This window comes from Eulemur rufifrons, chromosome 6 (genome assembly GCF_041146395.1).
Source record: "Eulemur rufifrons isolate Redbay chromosome 6, OSU_ERuf_1, whole genome shotgun sequence".
In the NCBI taxonomy this organism is placed as follows: domain Eukaryota; kingdom Metazoa; phylum Chordata; class Mammalia; order Primates; family Lemuridae; genus Eulemur; species Eulemur rufifrons.
The window spans coordinates 50,927,336-50,940,621 of NC_090988.1; the positions used below are offsets into that span (position 1 = coordinate 50,927,336).

Genomic DNA, 13,286 nt, shown 5'->3' on the forward strand with positions numbered 1-13,286 from the left:
TAGTGTCCTTGAACAAAATGTTCTTCCCCTAGGCCTTGGTTTCCCCATTGTACAAGGAAGAGATCTTTTAAAGTTTGGGTTTTTTCTTGGCCACATACCAACTCCTTTTCTAGGGCAGCCAAACAACACCATTGTAGGCACCACCAACATTTTTGGCCCTTGCTGGCAGCAGGAGCTACTCTGATGGCTTTGTTAGTGTAGCTGAAAATGTTGAAGTCCTAGGGCGTCTGCTTCTGGTTAAGTTGTGTGCTTCCTAATGTTGTTCAGTGCACATTCTGCATAACTGGCCATGGCAGCCCTACTGGGGAGTCTTGCTCTTAAAAGAAAAATAAAAACTGCTTATCTTCTCTGACTCAGCCTTCATAGATTTCCCTACAAGTAGAAATTGTGTTCCTAGGGGTTCTGACTTCATCTTGAGTTCCCCTTAATACTCAATCTATGTAATTTGCTTTTCCCTGGGGTCTCTTGTAGTGACCAGCAATCCAGAGGGACAAGAGGACCAGAAGAAGGGTATTGCATAAATCATAATTGTGTGTACGACTTGTTGGAACTCTAGCTGCTGTGGGCTCTCAATGATCTTACCAAACAGTAGGCACGCTGCCACCAGGTGGCGACTTGGTTACTGCCTGCCTTCTCAGCACACAGAATTCACATCAGCGAAGCACTGTGCAGACACTGCTCAGCCTGGATGAAGGCTACAGAATTGACATCAGAGGTCAGAGCTGAAGGTGAGAGAATTTCCTGGTCTTGATGGGAAACGTCCCCAAGGGTCCCGTTTCTCTGGGCAGACTGGTGTGGCTACCTAGAGTGGAGGATCCAGCTGGTCACCTTTACGTGTCTTCTGTACTGCCCCAAATCCTAAGGAGACGTTTCTTCCTGGGAACCTTTGTGAGACGAAGGGCCGGGGCAGAGAAGTCACCTCTGTTGATGACCTACCTGTGTAGCACACTGGTGCCCAACACATATCAACATATTTATCACTCATAGCAATAATGAAAGGAGTAACATTGTCCCCATTTTATAGTTAAAGGAATTGAATTAGAGAGGCAAAGTGACTTGCCAAAGTTATATAGCTCCAAAGCTTGTGCCTTCTTCACAGCACTGTTGGGCTCCTACTCATCCCTCAGAACCCTGGCTCAGATATCACCTCTTATTGAAGCCTGCCCTGACCCAGGAACACCTCTCCTCCTCTTCCTCTCCCCCAACAGTGACTGTCATGCCTTCTCTGTGTGCCCACCAGTCCCACAACCAGCCCTCTGCTATTATAGTGTGATATTGGGTTGAATTTGTCCATGAGTACCTCAAAGGCAGAAGATAACCTCTTCATTCTTTTTCATGCTATGAGAACATCTGATAGAGGCAAGGGTGCAGTGTCCCAGTGAATGACTTTTTTCATCCTACCCGACTTCCTCTTATTCCTCCAATTCCTCAGCTAGAGCTAGGCCTGGCAGGGAGACCGGAGCAGCTTAGTTTAAAGGCCCAAGGCTGACTGGGCCGCAGAAACTGGGTGCTTCCTGGGACTCACTTCATTGCACTGTGGAACGTCAGAGCACAGAGAGGAGCAGCGGCTTGTCCCTGGCCACACAGCCTGCAAAGGCCAGCATACGTGGAGTCCTTTGCTCTGGATGGCTGGGGCCAGGGGAGAGTGAGCCGGCACAAGTCAAGGCAGGCGTGCCTTGTTTGCAGGGGTGGGCACCGGATGTCCCGAGGAACAGAGGACTCTGATGGCAGAGGGGATGCAGAGAGGTGTGGGAAGGGCAGCACGCCAACCTCAGGCTCTCCGGGCTGGCCTGGGAACTCCAAGGGGCAATATCCATCCCATAGAGCCCCGGCCCGGGGTGGGGCACGGAGCCTCCAGACCAGCCAGCCCTGACCCCAGGGCCCCTCGTGCCCCTCACTCCTAACCTCCAGGCAGCTGCCCTGCCGTCCCAGGGAGCCCACCAGGCCCTTCAGGAGTGAGGCTTGGAGAGAACCACAGATGTGGAGTCCTGGGATCTCAGCATTCCAGACCCGCAGCCACAGAGTTCATGATCTGTTATTTATTTATAGCTTTAACAGATAAATATTACGTTATTTAATCCTTATAACAATTTTGTGAGGTATGAGGAAACTGAGTCACAGAGAAGTAAAGTGTGTTGGCCAAAGTCACCCAGCTAGGAAGTGGCAGGGCCTGGATTTGGACCTCGGGGCTCCAGGCTGCTCTCCGCGGAGATGTTGGAACCACACGCTCTGCCCTTGTCCGTGGCTCGAGATTTGTGGGGGAGGGGCCTCGCCTCACCTTTCCTCTCTGTTCCAGGGCAAGGGGATAGAGGAGACCACCTTCCCCAGACCCCTCCCCACACCCCGGGACATCAAACCTGGGTGAGTGAGAGGGATTTCCCAAAAAGCTTGGACTCTTTTATTTTAAATTTGATTTTTTAATTTTTCTGATTATGCTACTTGCCTAGTGCAGAAAACTTGGAAAATCCGGAATTCTTCAAATGTTTAATAATTACCACCTTTTCACTCCTGGGAGACAGCCACGGCCAGCACTCAGCACAGCTCCTGCCAGCCTGCTCCGCGTGTGTTTGGTGTGCGTGAGGTCATGCCACCTAGGTGGTCTCCCGTTCCGGTCCCTGCTCTCGGCTCCGTGTCCTGAGCCCCTCCCTGCATTGTTCAGGGTACTTTCTAGACATTCTGTAGTCACTGTGTGAGGACTGCAAATGTGGGCACGCCGGGATTTGCAGAGCCTCTTATTGCTGAGCACCGAGAATCTTTCCATTCTGAGCTGACCACAGATGCATTTGTCACTATTCAGACTTTTCCACAGATGAGGAAATTTTAGATCAAAAGGGCACTCACATTTTAGGGGTGCACCCACTTTTTAGGGGCCAGGTGAAGCAGATACTCAGAGAGCCTGTACCTGCCTGGTGGTTTGGCTCTTCCTTCTGTCCTCTGTCCTTTAGAACCCTTGTCTGTTACTGAGGGCCACATGGATGGGTTTGCAGAAAGAAGCAATAACATTTCACTCCCACATGCTGGTCCTCACTCCCTTCCACCCAATCGGTGGGCTGTCTAAAGAGGGCTGGAGGGCAAGGGGCACAGGTGTTGCCAAGAAGGTCCCAGGGACCACAGAGGCCAACTGGCTCATTCCACCAGTGGGGAGGCCAAGCCCAGGGTGGGCACGCCACGCCAGCATGGCCACCTGGGAGTTTAGGCTTGTCTCCCTGCCTAGAATTTTCTCTTCATCAGAACTTCCAGCTGGCTTCTCCCAGCCCTTCCAGGATGGCCTCCCACCCAAGGCCACCTCTTCCCTTCTCTCAAAGACAAGAAATGTGTGGGACACACATGGGCGTCCTGGGAAAAGACTAGGATTGCAGCAGCCCAGGCTGAGCACCCGCCGAGCAGAGGGGACTGATGTGGACAGGGCCGGTCACCACAGCCAGGCCTTTCTACTCCTGCTGTCGGGGGCCCAAGGCCTCAGGAGCCCTGCTCCTCTCTGAACCTGACCCTTGCACACACAGCGGGGTCCAGAGGGGTGCCCAACGAGGGAGGGGTGGCGAGTGGCTGAGCAGACATGCACAGGACAGAAAGCCCCCGCGGTGCAGGGCACACTGTCGCACCCTTTCCACAAGGACACGGCAGCCTCCCAGGCGCAGAACCAGCTCATGCTCATCGAAAGGCCTCCACACGGCCCGGGGCCCTTCCCTCTGCCGACTCGTTGCGTGGACAGGCGTGGTGGGAGGACAGGGCTCGGTCTAGGGCTGTGACCTCAGGGCCTGGCTTCTGAGGGCCCCTTTGGCTGCTCTGTTGGAGCCGGGTTCTCTTCCCTGTGCCTCAGCTGCCCAGCTGGCCCAGCCCACCCCCAGTAGAAGGCGCTGCTGCCCTTTCACCCTGTCCCGCACATGGAGGTCCCTCCTCCGGCCTCTCCCTGCTGTCCTGAAAAGCAAGCCCTCCTCTGGCTTCACCTCCCACCAGCCCCAGCTGGAAAGAGTCAACTTCCCAGAAGGTCTGCTGACGCTGACCTCACTTCCTCGCCTCCACTGTCCCCAGCCCCGCAGTCTCACTCCACCCCATCTGCCCAGGACGCTCTTCCAAAGGTCACCCGTGGCCTCCCCCATGTCACTGGGTCCGTGGGCAGTTTTAGTTCTCCGCCTGACGGCTCAGTAGCGCTTCCCCTTCTGTCCTGCTCTTCCCAGCCTCCTCCTCCCCAGCTCAGCCTCCTGGGGCTCCCCCACTCCTCTCCTGTCCTCTCCTCTCCCCTGCTTGGGCTCCCCCACTCCTCTCCTGTCCTCTCCTCTCCCCTGCCTGGGCTCCCCCACTCCTCTCCTGTCCTCTCCTCTCCCTTGCCTGGGCTCCCTCACTGCCCAGACCAACCCCCTCTGAGCTCCAGGCTGGTGTGGCTCGAGCTGCCCCCTCTCTCCCGGCACCTCGAAACCCCATCCCCCTCCAGAGCTCTTTCCTCCTGGCAGGCCTCGCCATCCTCAGCCAGAAAGTGCGACCCTGCCCTGGGCTCCTCGTGACACCCACCCTCCTCTCTAATCTGCCAGCAGGTCTGGAGCCTCCAGAACCTCCAGGCAGGCAGGGGAGTCCCTGCACCCACCGAGGCCCGGGCTCAGACCCTGCACACAGGTGCCCGGCCTCCATCACACGCCCCTCCCCGACTGGCTTATCCACCCTATGGCCCACCCTGGTCCATATTGCCACCCTGCCTCCAGTGGGGCCCACCGCAGGGGGTCCTAGCCAGTTTCCCTCGTCCCCTCAGGCCCCTCCATCCACCCCTACCCAGCAGCCGGAGTGATCTCTTAAAGCACAAGCATGATTGATACGAAAGCTCCCTGCTGTTGACCCTTCTGGGCTGTCCTTTCATCCTGAGCTACAGCTGAAACTCTTTCATGAGCCTCCGAGGCCCTGACGCACCAGCCAGTGCCTGCCTCTCGGCCTGGTCTCTCGCGCCACCTCCCACTGCTCGCCACCTGCTCGTGGGCCTCCTCACTGTCCCGTAAAGCGCATGGTGCTCTTCCGGCCCCGGGCCCTTGCTCTTGCCGTTCCCTGCCCCGGAATGTCCCGCTCCTTCCTCTCGTGCCAGTCTCAGCTCAAACACTGCCTCAGTCAGGAGGCGGCACAGGTCACACTCTAAACAGAGCCTGCTGTCACCCTCCAGCCCGTCTCCCAGAGTGGCGGTCTCCAGAGCCCTGGGAGACGTTACTACTTGACATTTCTTGTTCAGCCATTGGTGGGACTCTCCCCTGCACATGTAAGTCTCATGAGGTCCCGGACAGCCGACGCACCTGCACATCCGTCCATCGGAGCCCGGCACCCAGGGGCGACCTCTCCAATCTCCCGTGCATCAGCCACCCTGCCGTCATGTCCCCTGTCCAGCTTTGTCCCTGAGGGCGCTGCTGGAAAATCCAGCTCCCAGCCCTCCCCTGGCCCACCCCGTCCTGGGACTGGGAAGCAGCAGGGCTGACAGCCATCTGTCATCCTGAGCGCCCTCAGCTGATGATTTGCCACTCCTGGACAGAAACTTTAGAAAGTGCCAGAAACGTTTTCATCTTCTTGGCTGGGGGCAGGGGGGAGGGGTTTAGTTGCAGTGAGCACCACCCAACTTGGGGGCCTCGCAGACCTCCAGGCGGGCTGGGGAGACCGTACCCAAGCCCTGCGCACGAGCTCCCAGGGCGCAACACTCGTGCACGCGCCACACTCGTCACCGGCATGGAAACCCCCCACGTGCCCCTCCACTTGCTTGGCGATGAGGTCGCAGACACTCAGACACTCGGAATCTCTGCAGGAGAGGCTTAGCGTGTCGGCTGGATGGGCACTTGTCCTAGAACTGCATTTATAAAGCGGTTACCAAAATTTTGCTTGAATTTTATGTTATAACCTGATTTTTAGTTTTTTAAAGCTGAGTTTTCTAAAGATGCTTTTATCTTCACATTATAGATTTCCCATATCTGCGGGAGTTCCTATCTTTCTACTTGGGGCTACCTGGGGAGGCTGGTGGGACCAGGCCAGGGGACGAAAGCGCCCTCCTCCAGCCATGTCTTGCTGTAGCCACCAACTCAAGCAGCAGTGCTCACGGAAGCACCTCCCGTCTCCCATCCGGGGACACCCCACAGAGTAGTCCCCTCTGTCCTCTCTGCCCCTGCTGAACAAGCACAAAAGTGTCCCCCACCAGGTCGCTGTGAGACCCTGGCTGTCACTCGGAGCCTGGCTTCCTTCTCTGTGTAAAGGCAACGACCCGGCTCCACCCTGCTCCTGGCACCTGTGGGCAGCAAATGAGGAAATGAAAGTTTGTGCAGGTGGAGGTTCAGGGTCCCCGGATTTGTACAACATAACACCCTGAGAGTCACAGCCCCGTCCCCATGGCCTCACAGCCACCCGAGGTCATGCCCTGCGTAGGGCACAGGGCTGGGCTGGCGCCCATCTCCTAGGAGACCACTGGACTCAAGGCCACACGTGCAGGTGAGTCACCAACTGCGTGGCCTTGGAAAAGACACTTCACCTGTTTGAGCCTCGGTTCCCTAAAGTGCGAAGGTGGGGAGGGCGGCAGGGCTGCGCGGGGGCTGGGGAGCGAAGGAAGTGAAAGGAGCCGCTTGTGAGCGGGTCGGAGCTCTGCATGTCCCGACTCTTGCCTGGGTGGCTCTTTTACCATTCTTGTTTCTCCTTTTCCCCCAGAGAGCCCTGGCAGGACCTCATAAACCAAGAAATCAGGGCAGCCTTTGCCCAAGCCCGCCAGGACGCGGCTGGGACCCGGAGCTCAGGGCCGGCTTGGGCCCAGACCTGAGGAGAGGACAGGGTGGGGCAGGTGTCCGCACAGGCCCAGGTTGTGTGCCCAGACGCGTCCCTCCCCCTGCCCTGCTCCACTTCCTTTAAAGGATTCCTTGCAGAGCTCCCTGGTGGCCAACGGGTGCTCATTAATAAGTAGCCTTGAGCGATGTTAATTGATGCATTTCTGTACAAATCCCAGGACTAAACTTTCCTCTTGACACAAAAACAATAAAAATAGAAAAATTCCCTTCCTTTCATGCAGCGCTTTGTTCTTGCCAAATCATTCTGACGCAGAGAGCTTATTATTATGAGAGCTCATTGCTCCTCACATCAAGGAGCACCGTCCCCAATGCACAGCGGAGGTGCCCCAGGCCCAGCGAGAGGAGGTCACTTCCCTGGGTGGCACAGCTGCCTCGGCAGCCAGGTAGCCTAGGGCGCTAGGCTCAGCTGGGCCACCTACTCGCGTCCCATCTCTTCTTGGAGCCTCTGTTTTGTCACTGGCAGGGTTCAAAGAGTTCCCAACACAGGGCTTGGCCCGCAGGAGGCGCTCGGGGCGGGCTGCCTCCTTCCCCGCCTCTCCTCCCCCAGGCAGCCCACACCTCCCCGCCTCTGTGAGCACTGTGTTGGGAGGCCAGGCCTTGAGGCTTGGGGACCCAGAATCTGGAGACGAGGGAGAGAAAGTGAGAATTCCTTGGTTCTCAGGAAAATGAGACTCTTGTCTTACAGAAAAAAACAAACAAACAAACAAAAAAGAAACGCACAGCCAACTCATTAAATTGGCTTCCAGCATCAAAGAGCTCGCGCTCTGTCCCGAGGGTGAGTTCAGAGCAGGCACACGTGGAACTCATTTCCTCGCTGAGGGACGCAGGCCAGGGCCAGGGGGGCAGGTTAAGCCCTAGACAAACTCGTCCTTCTTCAAAAGACCCCCTGGGAAGGGGACCTGACACTAAAACTTTGAACTGGGCGTCGTTAGGAAAATGTTCTGCCTGGGGGTGCCATGCCCGCAGAGGCCCCGCCGGCTGCGTGTGCGCTGTGCACGCACGTGTGTGAGAGAGAAGAGGTATGTGAGGGATGTGGATGACGTGTGCAGACTTGGCTTTGGCAGATGCCACTGACTGTCCCTACCTGCACAACTTTGGGCCTGACCTTGTCATGCCTCAGTTTCCTCATATGCAAAGTGGGGCCGCCACTCTTACCTCCCTTATTGTCATGAGAATTAAACCAGAGGACTGTGGAAACACACCTGGCCCTGCAGCCTGCAGGTGTTGAGTAGGCAGGATCTGCACGCGTGTGCCTGTGGGAGGTGCCCACGGCTTGTGTGTGATCACGTCTGCGTGTGTGTGGCACAGCCGCGGAGAGGGATGGGGACAGAAATGTGGCGGTTGGGGACAGAAACGTGGCCTTGGTTCCTCCACAGGCCCGCTGGGTGGCCCCCTTTAGGCCTGTGGGTTTTCTCTTGGGGCCTCAGTTTCTTCATCTGTGACATGAGCGTTTGGCCTAGGTGACCAGCGAGGCCCCCTGAGCACAGCTGTGTGTCTGCTGTGAGCATGATGAGTGCACGTGTGGGTGCGTGGCGCTCTGGCATGGGGGACAGACACGAGGAGTCCAGAATTCAAACCAGGATTCAGCTTTCCTGCGGTTATGGACGGCAGCTCTGTGTCCTCCAACATTCCTGGGAGCCCAGTCTCACTGTGGCAGTATTAGGAGGTGGGACCTTTGGGAGGTGATCAGGTCGTGAGGGTGGAGCCTCCCCAGTAGGTTTACTGCCCTTATGCAAAGAGGCCAGAGAGCTAGCTAGTTCTTTCCGCCATGACAGGACACAGCAAGAAGTCGGCCCTCTGGAGCCAGGAAGAGAGGCCTCAGCAGAACCTGGCCCTGCCGGCACCCTGATCTGGGACTTCCACCTTCCAGAACTGTGAGAAATAAATGTCCATTGTTTAAGCCCCCAATCTGTGATATTCTGTTACAGCAGCCTGCGCTGAGACACCCACCACAAGGTGTGTGACCTGGACTGGTCAGTTGGTCTCTCGGGGCCTTCCGTTCCTCACTGCAAGACAGGGACCAGGCCTCCGCCCTGCCCGCCTCACGGGGCTGCTGTTAGATCTGTCCACGGAGAAGTGTGGCGCAAACGTGACTTAGGGTGCACATATGTGTGTGAATGGACCTGCGTGACCTCATGTACATTGAAATGGATGTCAGAGGTCAAAGGGCCCTTAGCAGGCAAGTGACAGTGAGCCTGACCCTGTACCTGTGGATATGTCACTGTGTCTGTGTCTGCATGTATGTGCTTGTCTGTGGACATGTGTGTGGATATGCTGTTTGTGTATACATGCATTTGTGTGTCCATGTGTGTCCATGTGTGTCTGTATTTGTGTCTATGTGGGCCTGCCTGTATGCAGCTTTAGCTGTGCATGTTATGTGTCCAGGTATGTCTGTTTGGGCACCAAAGTCTGGGGCAGTGGCACACCTCCTTGTATCTGTGTGGGTAAAGTGTGCGTCCATGTGTATGATGTGCGTCCAAGCACAGGTCTTGTGCATGTGTGTTGTCAGGGTGTGCCGGGATCCAGCCACAGGTCTTCATGCTCTTGGGCCTCCAGAATGGCAGTGCCGGGGGAGAAGCTCCTGCCTCTCTGCCCACCCGCTGCTGTGCCCACACTGGGAGGGGCCCGGTCAGCTCTGTCCTTAGAGGCTCCTGCTCAAACCGTGCCAAACTGGGGGGCTCCAACGGGGAACTGTGGTTCCAAAGCTGACATACTGCATTTAACTAGACCCCCCACACCAAGGTCCTTACCTCTCCCCAACCTTCCTTCATCAGCCAGGGACAAAGGAGGAAGGCCAGCGCCCACGCGCATCCTGTGCCACGCCCCAGTCCAGGGCTGGGCAAGTGTCCTCCGAGCTGGATGGCTTTGGGTCTTGTTTATTCCCCATGTATCTGCGACCTGCCCTGGGCCGGTGTGTGCCGGGAGCTTGCGTGCACATCGTCTCAACCACGCCCACCCTCTAGGACAGGAGTTATTTGCCCATTCTACAGACAGGGAAACAGAGGCTTGGCGGGGTGAAGTGCCTTGTATGTGCCAGCCCGTCTGCTTCCTGATCTGAGGTCGTGACATGGTGCTACAAAAGCCCAGAGAAATAGTCACAGTCCCTGGAGGGTCTTAGGGGAGGTAGCCTCAGGGGGCACACAGCTTTCTCTCCCGTGGAATGGGGGTGAGGGCACCACCTTCCTGGCGAGGCCGCGCAGGTGCTCGGAGCTGGGCTGGAGCTGGGCCGGCAGCTCTCGAGAGGAGCCTGCCCAGCATTTGCATGGGCTTCTGACGTGGAGCCCCAAGTCATGACTTTCATGATGAGTCAGGGCCAGCTGGTGCCCAGGAAGTCCCCCTACCTTCCCCGCAGCAGCATGGGGCCATTCTCCTGTCCCCTGGGGTTGATTCCCAGCAATGGCACATTCCTGGCACTGCTGGGGGATTGTGTTCCCGCTATGGCAGATGGGGTCACAGGCTTCCAGAAGGCCCTGGAAGGGCAGTGTGGTCTGGGATTGTTCGGTTTCCGCTTCTTCAGGCGGGCACAGTTTGGGATGGACTCCTTAGAAAAGTCCGAACACTTTACCCTGGCATTCAAGGCCCAACAGACACTGGCCCCACCTCATCTGCCCCCTACGCCCCCAACTCTTTGGCCACACCACACTCCTTACTCTTTGGCAAACCCCTCATGATGCCACACCTTTGCTATTGCTGTTTCTCTACCTAGATGACCTTATTCCTTTTTTAAAACCCAGTAAACACCTACACAACCTTTAAGGTCCACCTAAAACACCACCTCCTTCTGAAACCCTTTCCAAGCTCCTCTGTGTGGAATTAGTAGTTGCCATGCCTGGCTCTCACCTGACAGCAGGGACTTTAGTTCAATCCTTTAGTCCAATGCCCAGGAAGAGGCAGGTAGTATGGGGCTGAATTGATGAATGAACAAATTAAAGAACTAAGTAGTCCAAAGGCTTCTAATGAACAAACTCCCCTCCGGCAATGCCGCCAGCTCCTGAGGTCACCTGCCTGGTTCCTCCTCTGCTGTCTTCTGCACCTGGGCTTGGCTGGTCTAATGCTGAGCTGGGGTCCTGCTCACCAGGCGAGGGCAGTGTGTCAGCCAGGCTTCCCGTGATGCCCTGTCTCTCCTCACCACCCCTCATGCCGCCATGGACGTGCTCCTTCTGGCCCCTGCATGCTCTGTCCTGCTCCTCTTTTCCACCCCTCTGGCCAACTCCTCCTTCCTCTCCAAACCTCTGCTCCTCCCCCAGGAAGCCCTCCCTGAAACCCTCCCTTCCTCCTCTGGCCCCTCTGCCCCTGGGGCACCCTGTCCAGCACTGACCACACTCTGAGAGGAGACGGACCGGCCAAGTGGTGTTGCTGGGTTCACCCGGGCTGTGGGACGCCCAAGCCTGGGCTCCTTCTCGAGGGCCGGCCACGCCGCCTCTTGTCCCGGCTCTGACCTGGACGTCCTTACACAAGTCCCTGCTGCTCAAGGCTCCAGTCTCCCCAGGCTCCCCAGTCTCCCCACTGGGACGTGCAGAGGTTTGGACCTCATCACAGTCCCTTTCTGACAAGTTTCCACAAGTCCAAGAGACTTTTGGAAATCCACTAGGGGGCAGGCAAGTCATTCCAGAGAGAACCAGGAGCCCCACCAGCAACCTGGAGAGTCTCGGACCCCTCCCCAGCCCGCGGGTTTCCTGGGCATGGCTGCCCAGCCAGGAGGGCTTATGGGGATATGCAGAGTGATGGAGACACTCCAGGGGGTAGGCTCGCCTGGGGAATCTCCATGACAACTGAAGGACAGTGAGAGGACAGCAGATCTCAGGGTCCCGTCCCCATCCAAAAGGCCCTGCCCACATCAGCAAGTGTAAAAGGTCTGTCCGGTCTCCAGCCACCTACATTTTCTGCCAAACAGCACGTAGGTGATAATCCCATACCATGCTTTCCTGGACACTGGCTCTCGTGGGAGGCAGGTGTAACTGTCCCATCCACAGACAGGAGAGCGAGGCTCTTGCTGGCAGTTCTCTTCCACTGCCGACTTGCACCTTCCTTCCTGGCTCCAGACCCAGAAGCATCTCTGATCTGTGGGCATCTCCCTGGTGAGCCCCAGATCACCCTGACTGTGCTCTGCTTGGTCCCCTGGCCCAGAAAGGAGTGATGACCCCTTCTCATGACACCTCTCCCCCCACCCCACAATCACCAAGTCCTGTCCAGCCCACCACCTGGCCTCTGCCTTTGTCCAGGCCTCATCGTCTCGGCCCACAGCAAGGGCTCTGGCCTTCTTGCTGTCTGCCCACCTCCACTCCCATGCCCAGTCGACCTGCAGCACAGACGTGCTACTTTCCTACTCAGCACGTGCCCACTGATGGTGGCCAAGGGCCTCCACCAAGGAGCTCCTGCCGACTGACCATCCCCACCACCTCCCTGACTGCCCAGCCCTTGCCCACTCCATCTCTCGGCCCATCTTGTCCTCTCTGATTGCTCAGATCCCCAGTTTCAACCTATTGGGCTTTTATTATAAAAAGTATTCCAAGTATTCCTATTAATAGGTATAATAACCCCCCAAGACCTGGACCCAGTGGCCTGGAGACTATAACCTTCCCCTGTCACTGTTGTGTCCAGGTGCAAAATCCTGAACACAATAGCCAGCTTGAGGATCATTGCCACATGTGGCGATTTTGCTAGAATTTTCTATTTCTAGAATTGCTATTACACACATGGCCTGGGGGCAGCTGGCCATTGGGCAGTCTCTGTTCTCTTCATGTGTCTACACTGAGCCCACACTCTGCATTTTGATACAGATCTACAATCAGATCCAAATCCCCAGCGCACCAGGGGAAATGAGAGTTGTTGAGGACTTGTGGGAGCAGAGAAGAGAGTGCATCACAGCTTGTCATGCAGCCCAACTTCATAAACTCCCACAGACTGCAGTTCTCCCTCCCAGAGACCCCCTCCCTGGCAGCTGCCTCACCTTTCCTTGTCTTCCCACCGCCCCCTTGTCCCCAGTCCCCTGGTGTCTCTAGCCCACTGGCACCCAGCCTCGGCTTCCTGGTTCATTGGCAGTTACCCAAAGAGCAACTACAAGACGGACCAAAGGCCCAGGGACCTTTGAAGGGGCTGATTCGAGTCTTCCCAGGCACCGTCTTCAAGCCCCCACTGTGGGCAGCCCATGGGAGGGTCTTTGTGTCACTGAAAAGAGGGAACTAGTGTGGATGGGATATCTGCAACTTACTCCTCACTACAACCGTGCAAGGTAAACATTCTGCCCGTGTTTAGATGAAGCTCCTGAGACTCAGTCCAGGGTCACCCAGCAAGCCAGTGGCAGCACTAGACCTCAACTCCAAAGCACCCAACACCTGCCCACCCTGGCCACCTCACGGGCCATAGCCACATACTACATGAAAAAAGATGGCACAGACATGGTCACCCGCTATAGAGTGGGGCCCAGCGAATGGGAAAACGGGTAAGGTCTGGAGAAGCAAGCAGGTGAGGCCAGGGTACCAGGGGAAGCCAAGG

General features: G+C 56.8%; 1 protein-coding gene across 1 annotated transcript in view; it reads left to right on the forward strand.

Annotated features, from left to right (window-relative positions):
• The window catches only part of LOC138384821 (guanylate cyclase 2D-like), an 83,065-nt gene extending 82,339 nt beyond the window's left edge, over nucleotides 1-726 (forward strand). The window contains 2 exon segments of the mRNA XM_069470486.1: nucleotides 639-653; nucleotides 656-726. Coding sequence (XP_069326587.1) covers nucleotides 639-653; nucleotides 656-726 — 86 coding nt within the window.
• The last annotated feature ends 12,560 nt before the right edge of the window (nucleotides 727-13,286 follow it).